The following is a 24,372-nucleotide window of genomic DNA, read 5'->3' on the forward strand; positions in this document are numbered from 1 at the left end:
ACGTTAGGTCAAAATTTTGTCAAAATTCGTTTTTTTTAGGTCAAAAAAAGTCAAAATTTTGATTTTTTAGCTCAAAATTTTCTTTTTTTTAGGTAAAAAAAAAACCGCCCTACTTATAACTGCTTTGGAGCCTACTAGGTCCATGACGTTCGCACTCTTTACAGATCTGGTTCCCACCGACACCACCGCAAGATGACAATGACGTTTACATCGATCCGATTACCGCACTTCTTTACATCCCTGGAGCAATGCCGGATGACCTGCTGCCCGTCGTCCAAGTCAAGAAAGACAGGAAGCGACCACGTACGGATTCTGAGAATCCTGGTATGAAACTATGTAGTAACTTACAACTCTTTCCAAATGAGGTATGTTCAATAACGAACTAGTGTTCCCGGTACTGTCTACTATTATGTTTAATGTCTATCTACATTCTTTTATACTTCCTGCATTTGTCGATGTTTTTGACTGCATTCTCTACTTCACTGTGTCCGTTTCTTGTCGTTTGCATAACAAAAGCTATTTATTTCACAAAGCTTTTCCGAGTCAGCGGAGGAAGATGTCGCGTGTGGAACATCTCGCGCCGAAATCGCTGTTCAACCGACAGTCTTCGAAGAAAAGAGAAAAAGCGGCCCTCAAAATCCGCAAGGAGCAAGCGGCTTTGGCACAGAAAGGTGCCGCGCGGCTGCCTTCGATATCTGCCGCTGGTAGGCTTGTTTTCACCACCCTTCTACGGGTTACAGCGACATTGAATGTGCCGTCGGAATTTTCAGGGGCTGTTAGTGACGATAAAGACGGAAATGCGTCGGCCGCAGACAAGTCTGGAACTGCTGCCGCGCAGAGTGAACCAGTCGTTTCTGGCGGTGGGTCGTCTAAGAATCCTGAATGGTTGATGATCGAAGATTGCAAGCTACTGCAGGTTGGATGACACTAGAGTTGTATGAGTGTGTCTCACGGGTGAAAATATGGCTTACCACCTGATGCAGTCTATGGCTTGATATCTGTACAAATTTCTATGCGACTTTGACTCCAGATCCTATCAGTTTTGAAGAAGCCTCTCTCTTCTATTCCTGTCTCTACCCCCCCCCCTCCCCAGCATTGTCGCATTCCCTCCCTTGTCATACGAGTTATGACGAGTAGTTTGTTCTTAGCCATCAGGGGTCATCTACTGGGTTTTGGATATCACTTGTACTAATTCACAGTCTTCAGTTTTTTTAGGTATAACGAATCTTTAATATAATATGCGGTGAAAGAAAGTTGATCTAACTACCATCGCTTGTTTTTCAGGCCGTGCAACAAGTGCTGGAGATGCCGTTATCGCTGAGCGTCATGATGCCGGCCCACACCCCGAATTGGGACGTGGTGGCCGACATGGTCAACGCCGTCAGCTCCACGTACCGGTCTCCGAAAATGTGCAAGCAACGCTTTGAGAACCAGATCGCGCCCAGAGAGGAAGGGAAGAGCGCCTTGGAAGTGGCTCTCGTCAAGAAAAAAGGTGAGTTCGTCGCGTTTGTGGCTCGTTGTTTTGTCTCGAGACGGCCTGTGATGAAATTCGTGGTCTGATGAACTATGACGAATATTTGACACTTGAATCCTGAGGCGCGAAACAAGATGGCACTTTATCCAGTAGCGCATGTCGGAAGCCATGTTATTGAGTTTTTAATCGTGATTTTGATTTGTGGCGATTGATGAGCCGAAACTTCATCATATATACTGAGATATGCAGCATTTGTCTCGAGTTCGTCCATTATAAATACCTCTGGCCAGGTCTCATACCCCTGATACATGCAATAAACTATGTGTCTGTGACTATCAATCGAAACACGTGCTTCCGATTTGTCGGGCTACCAAAACTTTGGATATGGTGTCATCTCTTGACCTGTGCCTTTGCGGCTAAGTGCAGGGGCTTTTGTTCTGACTTTGCTTTGTGTGATTTCAGGCACCAAGACCCCGACGAAACCTAAATCCTTGAAAGTGCAGAAGGGCGGCGGACTGCAGTCTTCCGATAACAACGCCCAGTGCTCGTCGTTGTATATGAAAAGGTGCGGTGATTTTAAAATTGTTTTCTTACAACTGAGAATAGGTGGGTCAGGCACAAAGTTATCAGTGTTGCCGCTCTGAGTAGAAGTTACGTAAATGACCGCTAAAATACAGTTAGGAGTAGAAAATGGAAGGAAGGTTAAAAAGCAGATTAGGTCAGAAGCCCCTACTTTTGAAATTGGAATCAGATGCATCTCGATAACGCAAAATGAATAATAACACTAAGCATAGGTGGAGTCTTGGAAAATATAATCAGTTGCCCTTATAAACGGTTTATTTTGCAAGGTTTTTACGAAAATTCGCCGGCGAAAGGACGCAAACTCAACCTAAAACTACTTTCTGTCATTTCGAATGTAATAAGTTCTGTCTAAAAACTGTTCGATCGGAAGTGGCAGTAGTCTTCCTATTCTGTGAAATCCAAGGTGGTTTTCTGAAAAAGGTGAAAGCAGTGTTTCGACCGCTGCTGGTCGTGCTGATGTGACCAGAACGGAAATTAACGAGTGTGATTTTTAAATGAAGCGACTTGGTGTTGTAATTGATGGTCTAATTTTAATGAACTACAGATTCTCTTTACCGTCAAATTTTCTGGACAGGTTCAACATGGTCAGGGAGATTTGCGGCAAGCGTTCGGCGCCCGTCAAGTCTTCGGGCGCCAATCAGTTCCAAAGGAACCCGGCGCACACGGCCATCTTGATGGACAACGGAATCGACTTCGACAAACCGTTCACTCCGGAATACGTGAGTTCATGTCCTTGGCGAGCCCCGGATGGATTTCGGGATCCTTTTTGCCCTACGAACAGATGTTGGTTAGGGTTGGGCGGATTGATTCGCGTGTTTGGTTATGCAGTCTGAATTGAGCGATAATTATGGCAAGTTTTTGTTGCACTGAAATCGCGAGACAGTTGCACTTGATTTTGACAAAAGTTGCATTTAAATATAATTTTTGTTTAATTAGTAGGGTATGAGACGATCGAAAGGTTCTGTTGTATAACTACTTCCTGCAGATCTGTCAAATTTGTAACTTTGCCATATCACGGGCATCCTGGCCAGACCGCCGAAAATTATTTTACCCCGGTACACTCAATAAAATTACGCAATGCCAACTTGACCCGAGACGACCTAGAATTACTAAAGTGATCTATTTACATATTGTTCGGACAAGGTCGTCCTCGGCAAGGGGAGTTGAAATTCTTGCATGCAAGCCATTCTGTGATAGAGTACAAAGCGAGTTGCAGCTAACCCATCATATAGCTCTTTGTTATGCAAATCAGAACCATACTGATAATAGTTGACAGCATGTTTTGAAATCACTCCTTTACGCTTTGACGTAATATTGATAAAAGCTGCGGTAAAAATTAGTATGAAAAATAGAGAAAAGTTGAACTATAAAATCCCTCCAAACAGCCTGAAACATCATTGTACGTAGATTATGAGTATCTAGTAGGGATGGTGTGAACCTCTGAAAGGTTCAGGTTCGTGTGAACGTGAACCTTTTTGAAAGGTTCTGTGTGAACGCGAACGTGAACCTCATGACGTCACGTGACGTCATATTGCTAATTCCCACCCTACATTTCAGTGAAGTGATAGCCTATATTAATGCACATTGTACACTATACCTATTGCGACGAGTCGGGTCACATAATGCCACAATGCTAAAGTACATATTGACGTTTTAAACGTCACCAGTTTTATCAACTGGGGCAATCAATTGATATAATCCCCCCAGAAAATCAATATCTTCCATCGCTTTGCCAACAATTTCGATGAGGACTTGCAAGGTAATAGATGCTTACGCCTTAACGGTCAAGGCCAGGCCGGAAGATGCATTCGGCGTCCGAGTATTGCTACGTTGATATTGAGCAGAGGTTAACAAGTTATACAGCAGTAGCCAACATCCCAATCGCACGGATTTGGTTTTTATGATACAATAAATATATGAAATTAAGATTGACCCCGTACGCCTGCTCGATTTTTTTACCTCAGACAACGACATCAATTTTGTTAATTGGTTGAATAAGCATCATTCGCTGACTATCTGCATGTAGTGTATTTCGCTCTTGATATTGTGAGATTGCGGGTCAAGCTCACAGCAGAGAGTCACTAAATATTCACAAACGGAAAGCTGGATATTTCGAGCAAACGTTTGTAACAAACCAAGTAAAATTTTTGAGGTGGTCAAGGTGCATGCTCTTTTAGTGTTGATTTTTATGCTGCCAACGCCATGCATTTAATGGCCCGTAGTTGGAATGCAATAAATTTCAACCAAACATGATGTGATATGAAAAAGGTTCACAGTGCAGAACCTACCGAGGTTCGTTTGTGAACGTGAACCTCTAAATATCGGAGGTTCACACACAGAACGCGAACGTGAACCTCGTGTTCACACCATCCCTAGTATCTAGGAAGCTGTAAAAAAAGTTGCAAAAATTGAGAAAACTTGCCCTTGTGATAATTAACAATCGTTATGGTTCGAGTTCATTGACGAAAGATGATTTTTCGAGCAAACTCATCAATTGACATTTTTCTGTCTCTGTTTTCGCAGATTGCTTCGATGCGCGCCAATCGCATTCAGCGCGAGAAGGAGGCCGCCAAACAACAAATGGCGCAGTCTCAAACCATGCACTCGATACCGGGCCAGCAGGTTGCCACAGCCAAGCAGGGCATCTCGTCTCTGGGACAGTTGACCGCGATTCCGCTGTCGGGTAGCTCGACGGCGAATATCATCGTCAACACGTCTGCGTTCAAGAAAATCAACCAGCAGTCAAAAGTAAGTTTTTTTTTATTGAACAATATTCTAGTGTTAAAAATGTTACCGCTCGGCCGAGGATGATCTCTTATTTATGCTGGAATATATAATGTCGGTTAGACACTTGAACTGAGGATTGAGCTTGATTTTGTAGACTAGTGTGCTTTCTTATCCGCAACAACGTGACTCTCGCCAATCAGGTTTCCCGGTGAACACACGTGTGATGATGTCAAACATCACAGATGATCATTAGGAAGCTTCGTGGTGAATACAGTACATGATCACCATAAATTTTGTTGTTTTTACTGGGAGCACTGATCGGCGACGATTGTCATTGGAAGTGTTATGGAGAACACTGATCGAACATGGTCATTCGAAGCGATTCTGAAGGCGGATAAGAATGTTCACGGCTACATGACCCAGTTAACATCCTATTTGTACCTCATTTTTACTCCGAGGCGCTTATCGGGCCGTTTCGTTTCCGCAGACCACCATCGGCACGTCGGCTTTGCAGCAAACGCTCTTGCGCACCGCGTCGACCGGGGACCAGCAGCAGCTGCACCAGTCTCAGATTCATATTCAGCCGGGACAGGCCGGCGCCACGGTAGTGTCGGTCGGCCTGCTGCAGCGTCTGTCCAACCCGGTCAGCTCGGCGCTGGTCACGGCCGTGGCGGGCAACAGCAGCGCCATCACTCTGTCGTCTTTGACCAGGCCTTCTATCTCTGGAGGTGAGTTGTGGAACTTGTCATCTAGAACTGTGGGTACAGGGAATAATTTGATGAATATTTTAGATGCAAGACTTCTGAGTAGATGAAATCAGTTCAGAAATATTCTATTTAAACTCAGCCAAGTGAAAAAATACCACTGCTTTTATTCTCCGTTGGGGATAAACTTATCGTTTTGTTTTACTCTGCAGCCACAGTTCAGGGTCAAAGCTCGCAGCAGCTGACGAAGCAGCTCACCAAGCAACAGCAGCAAAGGCTCCAGCAGCAGATGTTGCAGTTGCAGAAGCAGAAGAAGACGCCAAAGGCTCAGGTTGCTCCTCAGAAAGTGCAGGTGCGCTTGGTGTTGTTGATTGGCAATGTTGCGATCTGTGTCGTTGGTTCGGATAAGTTTTGTAGCGAAGCGAATGTCGTTAACTGATTTTTGCGATTGACAATTTTCTTTCAGTTTTGATGAAGCATGTTGCCTGCCAAATCTAGAAATCTAGATATTGATTTATGATAAGCAATATTCTTCGCTTAGCGTCTTCTAATATCAGTAACTCATTTGTGGAGTGTTTGGTGCTTTTAAAATGAAGACATCAGTTGTGCGAATATGCAGAGCCCAACAATGCAGTTTCTATATAACTCAATTATGGCATATTTGCTGACTTCGGATTGCGGCCAGCATTTATTGGCCAGGTCAGAACCAATCCTTCACTATCAAACGCGCAAATTTCAGTGGCAAAATCCTAGCTTTAAAGGAATTGTGATTTCGTATCTTTTTTGCTGGATTTTAGCTTATTTCACCAACATAATGGAAAATTGACTGTACTCTAGAAATTATGGCAATCATCCATCAACGGCATTCATTTTTAAGGCCATAATATACTATTCATTGCTGCCAACTGTACGAAAATACGACTTCTATAGACTTCAAATGATATTCACTTGAAATTATGAAAAACCAAACCCTGTTCTGGTCTCTAATCCAAACCCGTGTTTAGATGACATCGGAAATGATGAAGAAACTGAAGCAGCAACGACAGCAGCAGCTCGAGGCAAACGTACTCACGGTAGGACGCTTTGAGCGTATGTTGTCTTTCGTTTTGTCACGACGGTTTGCCGTACGCAGGTTACGAAAGTCGGAGGCAAGGCGCGAAAGCACGGCGCGATCACGCAACAGGAACTGGAGAGCATCTTGAAGAGTCAGTCTATGCGTCGTACCATAGGGCAGAAAACGCAATCGGCGCAGGTTTGTTTGATGTTGCTTATCAGTGCCGTGCTTGACAATAAATATCAAGTAGGGAAATTTTTTTGCAAGTAGCGGAGTGGTTAACAGTGAATTCGGTACTTGGCGAATTAGTCATTAGAAATGTAGTGACTATTATTATGAAAGCAATGTATGATTATTGTATTGGAAACTATTCATTCACGACCGCGATTCCGTTCCAGGTCCACATTGCCCCGGTCCACGCGCAAGTTCAAGCCCAGCAGGTGCAGGAAGCCGCGGCCCAACAAGCCGCGCAACACGGTGCCGCCTCCAAGCCTCTGCCGATCACAGTGCCGGTTTCCAGTCTCGTGTCTGGTAAGTTCTAGTGACCCAGGTCTTTTTTTCGCCAGGGCTGTGGAATCTGTTGTCTTTTTCATATCCCAGCTTACAGGCAGAAGTGGCTTTTAGGTAGAAGCCCAAGATATAATTGTCAGTTGACAAAACTTACTCAACTCTGAACTTCAACCACAACATTCCTGTTTATTTGACGTTGATTACATTCTTAGTAAAAGTAAACCGACATATTTTTAAATATAAAAAGGAATGTGCTCTCAGGTTAAATTAAGTTTGTGAAGATCTGCCTCAAGATGATAAGTTCTATAACAGAAACAGCTTTTTGGTAACATTTGAGAGCATTTGGTATAGTTTTCAAGTTATTGGACTCGATTTCAAAACTTATAAACAACGTATCCTGCCAGTATGTACAAAATTTCTTTGACTCTATCAAGAGACAAATTTTACAACACAACTCCTACTCCATAGCAGTGTTAATGTGAAAAATTATTCTTTCCAGCTGTTAACATTGGCGGCATGAGCATGTCTCTGGCGAGCGCCGCCGGCACCAGCACGCAGGGCAAGTCACTGGTGATGACGAACGCGCCGGCCAACATACAGCAGCACTTGCAGAGGCAGCTGTTGAAGCATCACCGTATCGTTTCGCAGCAGGGCCAGACGCAACAGCAGACCGTCCAGGGACAGGTGATGTTCCCCAGAATTTTTATCCAGTATCTGCCGCTTGATTTTGATTTTTAACCTCGCATCGCAGGTATTGAACGCCAAAGTCGGCGGCAAACAGACCGTGTATGCCATGGTGGCAGCCGGCCCGCAGCTGGTGCAAAACAAACGCAGAGTGGTACGTTGAAATCTACCTTCAAGCCAAGTTGCCTACTCAAACTGTTGTTTGTCCTATTGTAGAATGTTGCAGCGTCTGCTGTGCAGGGCACGTCTAACCAGGCTCAAGCCGGCGGCCAGCCCGTTTTGACGGTGACTAAACTTCTGCACGCGCAAGCCATGCCCGGACAGACCTTACAGATGAAACAGCCCGCGCAGGTACAGGATTTTTTCACCGTATGTGGTTTTGTCGCGGTCATATGACAGCGGATAGTCTTTGACGATGGACTATTCGTTCGCTTTTGACCGAGAAAGATTGCGTCCTCTCTTGTGTATTTTGGTGGATGTTTTATTTACCATTTGATGTTGGCGCAGACATTTTGTCACAAGATGCTGGTAGCAACCTACCGTGATCATAAGTATGGGAAGTTGTATAGTAGCAATAAAACAAAGTAATGGGTCATTGGACCTAATCATGGTTGAACGTTTTTTCTCGATGATTATTGGAAACTGGTCCTATAGTGGCTGAACTTCGACTGGCCGTATACTTATATATACCCTTTTGTTGCAGGGCTCCGAAACGTTGGTACAGCAAGTACGACACCAGGCTGCCGGCACCCAGCAGCTGCAAGTAGGGCAGGCGACAATAATACCGTCGTCTGGCATAGCACAACAGCGTTTGATAACCCCTCAGAGACAGGTGCGAGATATTGGTATTGTGTCAATTAGTATTATTCCGAGCCTACTCGCTTTGACAAGAAACAACACGTTCAACTTGTTGATTTATTAGCTAAAAGTTTAGGGTCTTGTATTTTCTGCTCAACCAATGATGATCTATTTCTTATACTGGAATATATAATGTCGGTTTGACACTTGAACTGAGGATTGAGCTTAGTTTTTGGGTCTATTCTACTTCGTTATTCACAACGACATGGCCATTCGCCATCACCGTTCCACGTGAACTTTACAAAATTTGAGTTTTGGTTAGGGTTAAGCATATCGTTGAATTTGGTTTGGGGGATTAGGGTATTGTAAAATTATGGTTATGGCTCTGTAAATTTTCATATTTAGTGAATAAATTTATTGCTATGTTTAATTCAAAAGTTTTTCACCTCGAATTGCTCGTTACATTATTTCTACTCATTTTTTGTAGATACGTCAACTGCCCCAGCCGACGCAGATGATTCTGACCCCCGCCTCGGGCCAGCAGTTTCTCCAGCGTCAAGGCGGACAGAACATTGTCGCCTCCTTGTCCATATCTGCCGCGCCAAGCACCGCGCCCCAGCAAATGACCCTGTCCTCGGTCACCCAGTCTGCAAACTTGACGCAACAGTTTCAAAACCTCATCAACAGCCAGGTGATCAGGGCGTCGGCTCAGAACGCGGCTGGAGGCCAGACGACGCTGCGCAACGTGGGGCAGCATTTAGTGTTGCAGCCGCAACGTAATCTGGCCGCGGGGCAGCAAGCCACTGCGAGTCAAGTGGTGTCTAGTGTAGCTGCCACAAACGTGGTGCCTTCTTTGGTGCTGCCGGCTTCTGTGGTGTCTGCAGCCACTACGGTGTCGCGGTCTCAAGCCAGTGTCGGCGATGTGGCCAATGTACAATTTGTTCCGAAATCAGGGTCTTGAATGGACCTAATTGAATATCACCTAATTGAATATCACGTTGATTCGATTCAGAATTAAAATTAGTATCGCTCATTTGTAGTGGTGTAATGATATGAAAAAGGCAAATATGTACCTTTCATGCGACCTTGAGGGAAATATAATGCAAGATGAAGATGGTTTAGTGTTTTGACCATACCTAGTTCATTGCGCATGATGACAATGTTGTATGGGTTGATCACGTCCTTACAGGAATTTCACATTTGCTACACGTTTTGGGTGCTTTGATATGAGTAATCGAGTTTTGAAGGCCTCCACCCTAGAAAAACGCATCGGAACATGCCCAGCTCTACCTACTAGTGTTTGCCTCATTCACAATGTTATCTTGATCCATTAACAGATCTAGCTTTGCATGCTGAGTTTCGTCATTTTTCGCATTGCCCTGTTTACGATTATTGTAAATACGACAAGACCTTGCTAGATGTGTGTAGCAGTACAATTGTAAATAGTAGTATGGAGTATCTCTTCCCTTTCCCAAAGCAGGTTTTTAATGATGGTCTGCATGCCGCCATTGGAATCATGGGGTTTTTTGTGAGTTCATGTAGTGTGTAGTATTTTTTCACTTGTATTATGTTGACCTTGTCCGTTACACGATAATTAACGTGTAATAAATATATTTACTGTTTTATATGAAGTGGTCGGTACTATTTAGTTTCTGTGTTGGTGACAGCAGACGGAAAGGATGCTTGACACTAGGTAGTCATGTTTAATCCAGGTGTTGGTATAGAATTCAGTCAACGGAAGGTAAGATGGTCTACTCCGTACATGTAACTGTATTTATAATTTGTTTCTTTATCAGGTCACGACTGTTTGCAAAAGCCAGACATGAATCTGCCAGGTAACAATCTTGAATTTATTGTGTAGCATATTGCTTTAATATTTGTCGCTGGTTGCCTTGTTCGTTCCCTTTTTAACAGCTTCGGAATGATTTCAGTTTTTTCGAGGTCTTGCCAAAGGGAGATACTCTAATGTCGGAACAAAAAAGTTTACCTCCCTTTGCCGTGGTGTGCTTAACTGTACTCATCCGATACAATCTGTTTTTAGATTGCGCGAGGAGACATTATGCAGCGGCTCGCGTGATGCAGGTTCTCATCCTTTTTAAACTGTAGTCTTCGGGACACACTTCGACCCAGCAAGAATCACAAGGTATGTGGAAGCTTGATGATATGGTAGAAACCATATTTGTTTGGTGTTACAAGATGATGAACATAATCTGCCCTAGTCAATCTGAAATTATTGATGAACAGATTATCTGAACCATTTGCCCATTGATTCCAATTTAATTTAGACTTCAGGAAGATATCTTACTGAACGTGTTCTTTTGCAGACCTTCGAAGCTTGGTGCTGAGTGGTGAGTTCATATTTTATGTTGTCGTATGCTCTACTGCTGTGAGCATTGGGCTGAGGATGATATGTTATTCTCTTGATGTTGTGACAGAGAAACTGCGTTTCTGAAGTCTGTTGATGATACCACAAACAACCCTCACTATATACCTTCATATATCTATTGATTGGTAAAACTATTCTTTGCAGGTTGTGCTGCAAAAGTATAAAACGGACGCCATTCTAATGAAGGTGAGTTGATATTAAAGTTTGTGTCATTATGATTGATAACTATTAGTCGATACTGGAATGCTTGTTTTCTGGGTACATGTGCATTGTTTCTATTATGTAAAGGAGTATCTTCCTCTTAGTATTAAAACTGGCTGCTGTAGCTGTAAATATAATGGTATTTCCATCAATGACAAAACAGCTGCTATCACCGTTTTCAACTTTAAGCTAATTTATTGTAAGAATATATGGATTTCTGAACATACCCGTTTACTCGGCACCTTGTATCTGCGCCCAAAACCAACACCGTGGGTCTGGGCGCTCGTTTTGTTGTGCGATATTATTTCGTCCGTGCATCGTTAGTCTGCGTCACACCTGATTGTCGCAGTCTTAGAAAGTGTCGATACAATTGCTCCCTGTTGGTGTTTCGCTATGATCTCAAGGATCTACTACCAACGCGACTAACTTCATTTGTCTGTTCCAGATAATCGGCACTCGTTGACATGCACAGGACAGTTTAAATGTAAAGGTAAGTTACCTTTTCACCGGTATTTCAATCACTGCCTGTAACTGAGGATTTAAAATGGAATTTTCTGTGGTTATTTGTGATGATCTAACGCGTATGATGATTTTGGCTATTCACCTGAATATTGATGCACTAACACTATACTGATGCGCAGTTCTTTGTCTGTGATAATCTTGAGATATTGGCTCTGTCACTAGTAGCCTAACGCATAATTTTCTCAATCAGGTGGATGTTGCCGGATGGTCCTGTTCAAGGCTGCATTGTGGTCATTTGCGGTGAGCTTGCATCATTTTCAATACTGATGTTCACCAACAAACATTGCGCTGAGGATGACAACTTTTTCTCTTGATCCGGTGACAGAGAAACTGCGTTGCTGAAGTCCGTTCATGCTGTCGCTCACTTGTCAATAGAAATTGTATCCTATTAGCACATTAACTTATTATTCAAGGTTAAATACTTCTCTCTAATGTTTTGTTGTAGCTTGTGTGGTTCTTCAGCTAAATTCAGGCCTGATTTACTTGATCTAGCAAGGTTCTATTTCGAACCTTGTAGCTTCTTTGTTGCGGTCTCACAGTCTTGAGAGTCCATACAATTGCTCGCATATGTGTTTCCAATGTGGTCTCAGGCCACTATCAATTACCAACTCGTGCTGTCTGTTCCAGATAATCGACTGCCCTCGACACACAAAGGACATTGTAGATGGAAAGGTAACAGCGATTTTCTTGCTAGCGATATTCCGATCATCGTGGGTAATCAAGCCTGTGGTTACTTACGATGATTTCATGCACGTGATGATAATCTTGTCTCGTTCGTCTGAATATTGATGCACACTCGTTCCACGCTGATGCGCAGTCATTAAGCGCTGATTTTGATGCACTGCTGGGTTGCTTGTAAACAGAATATTTCCTTTTTCAGGTGAATGCCACCGGGTGATTTCAGACCTGGCTCCGAGGATATAGTTCTCGTTTAATGGTGAGTTGCATAATATAAAATGCTGCTCTATGGATGCAGTGATGGAGAAATTATGTTGCTCAAGTTTGTTTGTGGAAACCTGTGTAATTATTTGTCGGTAGTCAATTGGAATTGCCTACTTCAGTAGATTGTCATATCACTGAAAGTGAGGTTGGTGGTCGGTGTCATTGAATCTGCTGTTGTGACTTGTATGTCGTTCTTCATATCTAACTCGAACACTTTCTCACCAATCGGGTGTGGTGATCAATTTGAAGCTGGTATTTTTCTGTTGGAACATTGATCTCATTGTCTGGCCGGTGTGCACCTTGTATCTGCGCCCGAAACCTTCACCGTGGGTCTGGACGCTCGTTTTGTTGTGCGATATCATTTCGGCCGTGCATCGTTAGTCTGCGTCACTGTCGGTTGACACAGTCTTAGAAAGTGTCGATACAATTTCGGTTTTCTGTATGATCTCTAGCTCTGGTGGTCCGTTGTGAATTACTGCTACTTTTTCTGAAAACTGAAGGGGTTCAATGTTTTTTGCCTAGCGTTAAACTACGAAATAGTTTGTAGAGAAATCCAGATGTCTTTTGAAATTGAATCAGTTTATACTGTATTTGAAATTCCTATATTATAATTAAGTGGAATTTTATGTCGTTAGTTAGGACTGGTTGAGCACTTTATCAACTGCAACTAACCAACTTGTTCTGTCTTGTCCAGGTAATCGGCCCATGTCGACGCATGAGGGACATTGCAAACGAAAAGGTAACTGCAATTTTCTTACTACTGATTTTGGTTCATGGTTGGTAACCGCGGATTGAAAACGAAATATCTGTAGTTACTTGCGATGATTTGTTGCATGTGATGATTAGCTAGTCTCGTTCGTCTGAATATTGATGACACTCGCTCCACACTGATGCGCTGTTGCTGCTAGGCGGCATTCTTGAAAACTGGTCTGGTCGATGGTAAAACGGTATTTTCTCTCTCAGGTGAATGCGGCTGGAAAGTTTCAGTGCGGGCTATTAGGATATCTATATCTTATTTCAAGATCGTGCCGAGGGCAGTGAATGGTAAGCTGTATGGTTGCGGTATTATGATTAAGACCAAGTAAGAGGAGTATCTCGGTGATTAGATTCCTAGTAAGAGTATTCGAGTACTGCTCACTATGACATCATGATGAGGATGATGTTGAAATTCCGAAGACGCATATTTTTTGTGGTCACACTGAAAATGTTGCACGTTTACGTGTCATTTGAAATGATTTTGTATCTCTGTACAATGACTATCATAGAGCGTTGTGACCATTGTGTAGCTCGATAACTACCTTACATCTACATTGTTAGTCAATCTACTATCAACTGGAACTGAACTTGATCTGTCTGTTCCAGATGATCGGCTGTCCTCTACGCACAATTGGCATTGTAAATCGAAAGGTAACAGCGATTCTCTTACGATTGATATTCCGATCATTGCGTGTGATGATTAGCGAGTCTCGTTCGTCTGAATATTGATGACCTTCGCTCCACACTGACGCGTACCGACTGTGCCATGCTGACCTGCGTTTCTTGTGTGCGTGTCTGTTACGTTTCTGTGTTTCTCATCCCAGGATCCAAGATTCGCGAAGAGATGAAGTCGATCTACGAAGAGCTGACTCCTACAGAGCAATACGCCCTGCGCTTCTTGAAAGAGATGACGGGATGGATGAATCGTGAGGAATTGAAGCTAGCCTAGGTCGGTGGTTTTTGGAATGTTTTACGATGATAGTAGGGATGATGATTTTGAACAGTCAAGGCATAGTTCATCTGAATATCGTGATGTTGTACTGTTACTGACCGAATTTGCGATAGTAATTTGAAGGTGTAAGAGCTAATCACAATACGGCGGTTGCTGGTAAATATAATTTTTCTTCTGTCAGGAGACGAATGCCACCGGACGACTTCGGACCTGCATCCAAGGATAAACTCCCGTTGAATGGTAAGTTGCAGAACGTGGAAAGTTGCACTATGGATGTGATGATGGAGAAGCTCCGTTGCTGAAATTTGTTGGTGGATGACCTCATGTAATTCTTGGCTGGTACTCGATTGAAATTGCGCCCTCTATTAGATTGTCCTATCAGTGTAGGAGAGGTTGGTGTCACTGAACTTGTTCTTGTGGACTGTTTGGGGTTTTTCAATTGATGGGTGTTTAATTTGTGGTATCCATGTATCATTCTTGAACACTATTTCTCGCCCAGTCTGGCATGGTGATCAATTTGAAGCTGCTATTTTTCAATTTTAACAATGATCTTATAAAGGTCACTTGTGTACTGTCGGCACCTTGTATCTGCGCCTAAAACCTTCACCATAGTTCTGGGCGCTCGTTTTGTTGTGCGATATTATTTCGGCCGTGCATCGTTAGTCTGTGTTACTGTTGATTGACACAGTCTTAGAAAGTGTCGATACAATATATGTTTGTTTTAAAGATCATTAGCTGTTGATTACCATAAATTGGCAGTCATTTGAATTTTTTAGGTCGCCGTCTTCATTCTTGTGAAGCAAAGGACAGCATAAACCAAAGGTATTGTTTATTTATGTGTACTTAGTACTGTTTAGGGCGGTTTAACGACTGCAATGAGTTTCGCTGATGATGTATTACAAGCATATCTCCTATATTAATTTGAGGAGAATTTTCAATCCTGAAGCCAGACTATGCCTCACATGTTATGCTGATTACTATGTCTGTGTGAAACTGACATTCAGTTATGTTTTTGCAGGTATCGTATTTGAATTCAATCAAGGTACGCAGACTACAGTTCGTTCGTGCTTTCCTAATGAAGGATTTTGAGACCTGTTCTCGTTAGTCTGCGTATTATTCTATGCTGACTGTTCATGGTTTCAATTTCTAATACTTGTGACAAGTTTCATAATAAAATTCGTAGGTAATGTTGTGTCCTTGAGTTCTTGGCCAGTGAGCAACTTGGTGATAGAGCTTTCGATTTAGTTGCATTGAAAAATATCTGACGTTCAGAAGAGAGTGTGATGTTGTATCGCCTGTCGTAGCAGCATCTTAGCCGATGGCTGAGTGAGTAATTCTACTGTTGGCAGGGTTTGGAATAGGGTGGAGTGAAAATGACTTTTTTTTTCAAATCGAAAAAAGGGCTTCCTCAATCCTGACAAATGACCTAAAACTTCAATTAAAAGTGACTTCAGGGTATTGCCTCCATTTTCCAGCCGGCAACCCCTCAAGTTCTGCGTGTGGGGGGTAAAATGGCCCATCTCGGCAACCGCTGGTCGTAGAGTCGTGATATATAGCTCAAAATCTGCGGAAGCATCATGTTTCTATCTGTCTGAAGAAGAAAGTTTTCTCTATTGTGACCACAAAATGAGTTATAGCCAAAAAACAATATATACGCACATTTTTGTTGAAATTCAGCATTTATTCTGACGAATTGTGATCTGTCATCAGTTTTTTTGAAAAGAAAAGTAACACACTGACAATACCGAATATTGGGCCCATAATACAAATATATTCACAACACAGTCCTTTTAAAATCGGTTCAAAACATCATAATGAAACACTCACATTTAACGACTTATTGAAAATGCATTCTTGTGTCAAGTTTTTTCATCAGTTTACGAGACTTAATTTTTTGGTCAATGAGGTCATCTCGTCTTTGAAATCCCGAAACTTGTGCTGATGCTTCTGTTACGAGCTTTACATGTCGCTCCACTGTTTGATTGTGGCATGGATGAAACAAAATCAGAAGCTTCTCGCGGCATTCTTCCAACTCTGCATCAGTTAAGTGCTCAATCGCTGGAGGAAGTTGTTGATAAGATTCAATATCAACCAACTCGGTGGTATGACTTTGCTTCGAAGTTCAACTTTGGGACAAAGAATAAAGTGAAACGAATAGAACTGCAGTTCAATTGGTTGGAACTGCTATGACTCTCAATGTCCATAAGTGAATTTTGTTCAGCGGGATGTTTTCGAATCGCCAGCACCTTGGTCACACCAAATTGAAAAAAAAAACTGCGTGGAAGTGTATCTTCTTAGCCAGTTACTCAATTCAAAAAGCTCTCGCCACCACTTATGGCCTTTATAAAGCTCCCATCGGAAATTGTGAATGACTTAAGTAAGGACCAGCTATAGGCTTATGCTTATAAATGTGCTGGGCAATTATTCAAGGAAATGCTGATGATGATCTGGCTTATTCGGAGGTTGGACCAGTTGTGCATTCAAGATGGCTAACTTTAGGATGCAGTGCAGAGTTTTACGGTATTATGTAACAGTTGATGAACCGCCTTTGAACCTGGAGATTCTGGTTCGTTTTTGCCTTGAAGTATATTTTCCGACTTGGTTTGAGATCAAACGAAACAAACACATAACACATGGATCCAGAAACTTCTTCAACTTGATTCAATAGGTTTTGAATTTCTCTGACCGAAACGTTCGGAAAATTACTTTGAATGTGGTGATAAGAAACGGTTATTTCGCACACCCCGAAAATATTATGATTGCAATGCTGGTAGATGATAATGAAGACATACGAAATAAGGGTGTGACCAAGGTGCTTGCGTTTCGAAAACATGCCACTGAACAAAATTCACTTGTGGACATTGAAAGTCATAGAAGTTCCAACCAATTGAACTGGGGTCCTATTCGTTTATTCTGTGTCCCAAAGTTGAACTTGGAAGCAAAGGCATACCACCGAGTTGGTTGATATTGAATCTTATCAACAACTTCCTCCAGCGATTGAGCACTTAACTGATGCAGAGTTGGAAGAATGTCGCGAGAAGCCTCTGATTTTGTTTCATCCATGCCACAATCAAACAGTGGAGCGACATGTAAAGCTCGTAACAGAAGCATCAGCACAAGTTTCGGGATTTCTAAGACGAGATGGCCTCTCAATTGTCACAAAATTAAGTCTCGTAAACTGATGAAAAAATTTGACACAAAAATGTATTTTCAAAAGTCGTTAAATGTGGGTGTTTCATTATGATGTTTTGAACCGATTTTAAACGGACTGTGTTGTGAATATATTTGTATTATGGGCCCAATATTCGGTATTGTCAGTGTGTTACTTTTCTTTTCAAAAAAACTGATGACAGATCACAATTTGTCTGAATAAATGCTGAATTTCAACAAAAATGTGCGTATATATTGTTTTTTTGGCTATAACTCATTTTGTGTTCACAATAGAGAAAACTTTCTTCTGAAGACAGATAGAAACATGATGCTTCCGCAGATTTTGAGCTATATATCATTACTCTACGACCAGCGGTTGCCGAGATGGGCCATTTCACCCCCCATGCGCAGAAATGGGGGGGTTGCCGGCTGGAAAATAGGGGTAATACCCTGAAGTCACTTTTTATTGAAGTTTTAGGTCATTTGTCAGGATTGAGGAAGCCCTTTTTTTGATTTGAAAAAAAAGTCATTTTCACTCCACCCTAGTGTGGAATGCAATCAGGGTTATGATGAAGAAGTAGACTATTGGGTACGAGGTAGGGTTGGGACTTCTGGATCAAATTTGAAATCCCGGGATCGGGATTTTCGCTCCTCAATCCCGAGATTAGAAAAGTAGTAATAATAATACACATACAAGTTACACAAATATCATTTATTCCTTGTGATATTGAATTGACGCAAAACATAAAGTATCATCGTTTAGATCAGGGGTCCCAAACTCCAATTTGCTCGCGGGCCAATTTCGTAGTTTTTGATGACGCGGCGGGCAGCAACATCAAATAGGGGTATAATATGTATTTCCCAGTACGCCTTTTTTGTCGGACCTTGTTGTGCTTGGCATAATTTGGCGACATAAGGAGTTATATTAGGGTTGCCATACGTCCGGACATGTCCGGAATTTCACTGTTCAAACTAGCGTCCGGGAGGAATTTCTAAAATATGCCAAATGTCCGGAATTTTGAAGGCTTGACGTAGGCTCATAATTTTTTCGTAAATCAGCATAAAAACAATATTTTTGGGTAATATTTATGCTGATGCATGATATTTTTCTTCGCTCCGCGCGTGATTTTACTACCACATTTATTGATTTTAATATGGAGACTGCCACCCACGTAAAAACTGCAATAAATTATGAATAAGAACAACCTTCATTTACTGGAATAAGCCTAATTGTAATCGCAATTACGGTAGAACTGCATGTTTCTACAGATCGTTAAGGCCTTTATTCTGGGATTTGCGAATATGTTGAACGTAATCAGCTTCCAAAATACCCCGTAAGTCTGGGCTGACTTCTTTCAGTAATCAGTTCGTCAAATTTTGATCTGGACCACGGAACATTTTCAAATTGGAGATGGAGTCGCGACCATAAAAGGTTGGAAGCCACAGGAAGTGGGGTGTTCATAAAGCTCCGTGGTGCGCACCGGCATAAGGCTGATAAACAATATGTTATCGGTAGGAACTGAACATGACTTAACGATGTGCAATTACGCTCCCTGTATTTTTGAACTCCTCATCCTCCACCAGCTCTACCGCTAACTCTTGTCATGTGGGCGGAGAGTAGTATCTATAGTAATATATGAAAAGACCAATATTATTGACAGAATTCATTCAAATAATTTAACGACCAGATTCATATAGCAAGCACCCTCCTCCCCCAGAAGTTGCATCGATTACCCTATATAGTGTGGGCTCCAAATTATCTTTTATTTGAGCGGGAGGGGGCTGGAAACATGTGCTTTCGGTCCCACACAGCCACATACTCCTGAACCGGATCGTGACCACCTCTGGTATATGAGCACAACCTAGCTAGTGTGACGTCATGACTCATTTTTAAATCCACTAGTGGGCGATAAAGAGTGTCCGGAATTTGGGATTCTGAAATATGGTAACCCTAAGTTATATAGACAGTTAGAAACCATACGAGACGTCAAATGCATCCTGTCATCGTAAAAGCTGTCGCATAATTTAGCAGCTAGTGGGCGTTTGATGTGTGATAGCGATTCAGGTTTCAGAATGAAATTTCAAGTTCTCAAATCTGAAATTTTCGAGTTTAATATTGTCGAATGCTTGATAAGTCAAAACGCCGACGTGGGCCGCAAAAACAGTTTCGGCAGGCCGCGTGTTTGAGGCCACTGTTCTAGACAATCAGCCGAGTTTGTGACACTGCTTTATTACCAAAATAAAAGATATGGCGCTACATAAGCCTAGGTAGATGCTGTTCACAAATCCCGGGATTTCATCGGGACCAATCCCGGGATCGGGATTGCTTCAAATCCCGGGATTTCCCGGGGTCCCAACGCTAGTACGAGGTGTGATGCAAAGTAATTGCACGTAACCGGATTACACATCGCTCAGGCCAGGGGTTCTCAGCACTTCCTTGGCCGTGGCCCATTTTCCGGGTTGAATATGTGCTGTGGCCCACTAATCTTCAAGTCATATTTTCTCATTATTTACTGATGAAATTGAGGTATGAACAGTGGAGTGAAAATGACTTTTTTTTTCAAATCAAAATAAGGCGTTCCTCAATCCTGACAAATGACCTAAAACTTCAATAAAAAGTGCCTTCAGGGTGTTGCCCTCATTTTCCAGCCGGCAACCCCCCAATTTCTGCGCGTGGGGGGGGGGGGGGGGGGGGGGGGTAAAATGGCCCATCTTGGCAACCGCTGGTCGTAGAGTCATAATATATAGCTCAAAATCTGTGGAAGCATCATGTTTCTATCTGTCTGAAGAAGAAAGTTTTCTCTATTGTGAACACAAAATGAGTTATAGCCAAAAAACAATATTTACGCCCATTTTTGTTGAAATTCAGCATTTATTCTGACTAATTGTGATCCGTCGTTAGTTTTTTTTACAAGAAAGTAACACACTGACAATACCGAATATTGGGCCGATATTACAAATATATTCACAACACAGTCCTTTTAAAATCGGTTCAAAACATCATAATGAAACACTCACATTTAACGACTTATTGAAAATGCATTCTTTTGTCAAGTTTTTTCATCAGTTTACGAGACTTAATTTTTCGGCGAATGAGGCCATCTCGTCTTTGAAATCCCGAAACTTGTGCTGATGCTTCTGTTACGAGCTTTACATGTCGTTCCACTGTTTGATTGTGGCATGGATGAAACAAAATCAGAAGCTTCTCGCGGCATTCTTCCAACTCTGCATCAGTTAAGTGCTTAATCGCTGGAGGAAGTTGTTGATAAGGTTCAATATCAACCAACTCGTGGTATGCCTTATTGGAGTATTTGGTTGTATTAAGGTAAGCATCGGCCTGGCTGATGCGAAACCCTTGTGGTACAACCGATACTTCCAATCACTTTCACACCTTGGAAGAGTATGGCCCTTGGCCTTCATATTCCAAACCGGGATCTGAAACCGCTTGACGGGGCAGTATCCCAGTCACAAGTATGGTGGCGGCGGGACAAGCCTCCGCAGACGCCCCCAGCCAAAGCCTGCTTGTGACAGCCGTTTGAACCGGAAATGGAAGAACTATTGAAGGTAAAAGATGGCAACCAGAAGCAACCTTTTGGGAGCTCTTGGGTCCTTTCGACCCAATAGTGACCTATTAAGGCGCTTGTGGCAATAGCAACATGGTGTAGTGCCATGCGGCTGCCACAAGCGTAACGGGGTGGAGGTTTACTGCAGTTCCTCCAGGTTACCCCTAAAAAAAAATATATATATATATATATAATGCAATGTATCAGCATCGGTCCATCAGCACAATGATCCAAGTACTTCTCTAGTATCAAATTATATTGACTGCTGGGTTCAAGTAGTGGTGGGTAATTATTAAAGTATTGCTTATCAGGGGTGGCACTCGACGTAATTTCTGAAATTAGTAAAATACTAATATTATCGAAAAATTGAATTGCCGGAGCAAAATTGGAACGTTTCGTAGGCGGGTTTACCATACCTATAATGTATGGTATGGTATAATGTATTGTATACGAACGAGGGGCTGGGAATGTTTTCCAAATTCACCGATATATCAATTCCTGAGTACATGCGTAAATACCGGTAACGCAAAACCTTTTCGTGTTGAAGAACGTACGCATAATAAGCTCCACTCTCGCAAGCTACTCGACACACACCCTAAAGAATAAAGTCCCTCTATCATTTGACGCAATAAGCAACTAGTGGGGGATTGCGCCAGATTGTGGCCAGATTATCATGTACGACCGGAAACTCTCTGTGGGCCGCTCAAAATCACTTTGCGGGCCACTCTTAAGAAGCGCATTTTATGGCAACCCAAACGTAACCAATTGAATGCCTGCCAGAGATGAGCATGGATTAGGATTAGGATTTTAAAAAACAGGATTTGTGAAATTTTGGCGAATTTGGATTGGATTAGAATTAAAGTCAGACTCGAGTCACCTTTTTCGTATGACTTGACTTGACTCGAGTCACTTTGCTAAAATGACTTGACTTGACTTGACTCGGCGTATCAGAAATTTGGATTGACTCGTGACTCGGTGCCAAATTCACGAGTCAATTTCAAGTCATCAAGTAATCGGTTTCGATAAAAATCACTGTATTTTGCATAACTGCGGATTGTTCGCAAAACGCTGGTGTAACCCGCGAGAGCGACCAATCATTCAATGAACGTGCGTTTAACTGAGCCTCCATTATTCTCTCACAATTAAATTGACCACAAACGAAGTGATCGAAGCTTGCAGCTTACGTTGTCGTAAACTAGTATAGTAAAGTAATTTAATAGCAACATGTCTATTTCTGTTCTCTATCCATACCTCAACCAAACCTCTTGCTCTATTGAAATTGAATTAGAATATTGTTTATATAGTCCTGAACCATTGGCGCAGGCTGGAATTGTATCATATCATTTCGTGAATGGGTAATGTATTGCATCTTATCAATTCGTTTCTCAATTCTCTATTTTGGCTGGTTACTATAAACTGAGACTATGCAATTACTTACGTAGTTTAGCAGTTATACGTATATGTGACCTATACTGCGTCGGTTCAAAATCAATGACCACTCAATCTGTATGTCAGAAAGCTAGCAAAATGCAATGACGTAATCATTCCTCATACTTCGAAAAGGCAACTTGACTTGAATTGTGACTTGACTCGTGACTTGACTTGACTTGACTCGAGCCACCTCAAAAAATCGAGTGACTCGAGTCACCTTCGAAAATCGATTGAGTTGACTTGACTCGAGTCAAAATGTGCAATGACTCGAAATGACTCGTGACTCGAAGGTAGTGACTTGATCCCAACACTGTTAGACACCAAAATCGCTATAATATATAGAATATATGCTAGGTGCAACCATGGCGCATGGCGACAACTGAAAAACTTTTTGCGCTCCGCGTAATATACCTCCATTTGATATTTGAGAGGTCGCTTGATAGTCATAACCTTGCATGCCATCAACCTATGTGTTAGCATTGCAAAAATTCTAGTTGCTCTTTTAAATATTTTGTTGATATGACGAGAAGGGGCGCGAACGTTTTCACTATCATCAAGGTGGAGTGTCTAAAAAAAGTTATAGAACCACTGCCCTAGTGCAGGGGCGGGCAGCATACGGCCCACGACGGGATTTTGAGCGGCCCGCAGAGAGTTTCTACCCTGAATGTGAAATTCTAATCTGCAAGTATTGACAAATATTATGCGTCACAGAATGAATCCCAGTTTGCCAATCTGAGAAAGATTGCCATGAAACTATGCTTGACCTGTTCGGGTCTATACATACATTTGCGAGCAAACATTTTCGACCATGATCATTAACAACACAAGGCTGCGTTCCAATATAACTGATTTTCGCGCGCAGTCTTTGCTGAAGGTTTCTACATCCGAAATGCAGCCAGAGTTCTAAGAAATGGTTGACAACTTGAATCGACCACAGATGTCTGACTTCAACAGCTATTGAAGTGCATTAGGTTAATAAATTCATTAAATGCTATTTTGGGTCTCCACGCTATAAACTTAAAGTATACATTAAACACGACTTATTCCTTGTATAGGTGAATAAATATGTGATTAATGTATAGATTCTGTAATTCGGCCTGCCAAGTACTTCATTTTACTATATCACGCCGGTCAGAGAGAGAGAGAGAGAGAGAGAATCTTTATTCGTATACATTACATATCAACATTACACTACAAAAATGTAACAATGAAATGCGACATGCAAGGTAGACCGGAGGCTCGATATGACAAAGTCTTCAGAGCCGAACCACCCAGGACAGGAGCAATTTTCACAGTTGATAACTAATAAACAAAAACAAAAAAAATTAACTAACGAACGAAAAGAAAAATAAGACACAGCATCATGGACCAATTCGAAATACAATGCAAATACAATTTAGCCGTCCGGCCGTCCGGAGAAGTTGCCTGCCCCTGCCCTAGAGCATCAAATGCGAGGGCGTTGCTGCAATGACATGCATCGCACACAGCGTAGATATCGTCCGATCTTATCCGACAAAACACTTGTTCGCGTGCGATAACATCAGTCACTACATGATGCCTTGGGGCATCCCTTCAAGAAATCTCAATCGAAAACAGCAACACATCGCCAGATCGTTCGGTAGCGCCAGGAAAAGACAACTAGCTGGCTTCTCGTACGCGATATGACGTCACAACTGAAATGAGCGTGACTATAGGTACGATGTATTAGCGTTGCTCACAAATCAGCAGAACAGCAGTTTCAAAAATGATAGGGACCTGGATGAAAGCAGATTTGAACAATTAGTTTTTTGTACTTATAATTATAGTCTGCAGATATAGGAGCGAAATGCAGGTATGTAATATAATTCTAATTTAATTTGTCAATACTAGACTAATTTCTGGTTTTCCTGAAAATGCTACAGGAGAACTGCATCGTGTGAAACGAGCCAATTCTGGC

The 24,372-nt window shown here is 42.2% G+C and overlaps 2 protein-coding genes and 1 long non-coding RNA gene across 7 annotated transcripts in view; all 3 read left to right on the forward strand.

The window, feature by feature from the left end:
* The window catches only part of LOC145445005 (chromatin remodeling protein domino-like), a 32,743-nt gene extending 22,579 nt beyond the window's left edge, over positions 1 to 10,164 (forward strand). Inside the window, exons 42-58 of the mRNA XM_080323089.1 lie at positions 165 to 324; positions 534 to 704; positions 771 to 916; positions 1,285 to 1,492; positions 1,937 to 2,039; positions 2,631 to 2,775; positions 4,580 to 4,804; positions 5,271 to 5,511; positions 5,700 to 5,839; positions 6,492 to 6,560; positions 6,620 to 6,739; positions 6,940 to 7,072; positions 7,551 to 7,735; positions 7,803 to 7,889; positions 7,952 to 8,086; positions 8,439 to 8,567; positions 9,021 to 10,164. Coding sequence (XP_080179215.1) covers positions 165 to 324; positions 534 to 704; positions 771 to 916; positions 1,285 to 1,492; positions 1,937 to 2,039; positions 2,631 to 2,775; positions 4,580 to 4,804; positions 5,271 to 5,511; positions 5,700 to 5,839; positions 6,492 to 6,560; positions 6,620 to 6,739; positions 6,940 to 7,072; positions 7,551 to 7,735; positions 7,803 to 7,889; positions 7,952 to 8,086; positions 8,439 to 8,567; positions 9,021 to 9,494 — 2,871 coding nt within the window. The 3' untranslated portion in view covers positions 9,495 to 10,164. The remainder of the gene's footprint in view (positions 1 to 164; positions 325 to 533; positions 705 to 770; positions 917 to 1,284; positions 1,493 to 1,936; positions 2,040 to 2,630; positions 2,776 to 4,579; positions 4,805 to 5,270; positions 5,512 to 5,699; positions 5,840 to 6,491; positions 6,561 to 6,619; positions 6,740 to 6,939; positions 7,073 to 7,550; positions 7,736 to 7,802; positions 7,890 to 7,951; positions 8,087 to 8,438; positions 8,568 to 9,020) is intronic.
* A 63-nt stretch (positions 10,165 to 10,227) lies between these two features.
* LOC145445029 (uncharacterized) lies at positions 10,228 to 15,477 on the forward strand. 5 transcript variants are annotated; one of them, XR_013916852.1, is made up of 13 exons: positions 10,228 to 10,368; positions 10,575 to 10,676; positions 10,858 to 10,881; positions 11,064 to 11,105; positions 11,566 to 11,610; positions 11,833 to 11,882; positions 12,523 to 12,579; positions 13,279 to 13,323; positions 13,548 to 13,628; positions 13,947 to 13,991; positions 14,165 to 14,289; positions 14,474 to 14,532; positions 15,069 to 15,477. It is a non-coding gene; the product is annotated as an uncharacterized LOC145445029 (long non-coding RNA). The 5 variants fall into 5 exon arrangements; XR_013916850.1 differs by having other exon boundaries at positions 14,474 to 15,477; XR_013916853.1 differs by lacking the exons at positions 10,228 to 10,368; positions 10,575 to 10,676; positions 10,858 to 10,881; positions 11,064 to 11,105 and having other exon boundaries at positions 11,145 to 11,610; positions 11,833 to 12,055; positions 14,474 to 15,477.
* A 5,269-nt stretch (positions 15,478 to 20,746) lies between these two features.
* The window catches only part of LOC145445026 (uncharacterized), a 155,345-nt gene continuing 151,719 nt past the window's right edge, over positions 20,747 to 24,372 (forward strand). Inside the window, exon 1 of the mRNA XM_080323125.1 lies at positions 20,747 to 20,766. The gene's annotated coding sequence lies outside the window, so the exon portion shown is untranslated. The remainder of the gene's footprint in view (positions 20,767 to 24,372) is intronic.

The sequence above is a fragment of the Botryllus schlosseri genome, chromosome 8 (genome assembly GCF_051294905.1).
Source record: "Botryllus schlosseri isolate E-star chromosome 8, Bs_hap1, whole genome shotgun sequence".
Classification (NCBI taxonomy): Eukaryota; Metazoa; Chordata; class Ascidiacea; order Stolidobranchia; family Styelidae; genus Botryllus; species Botryllus schlosseri.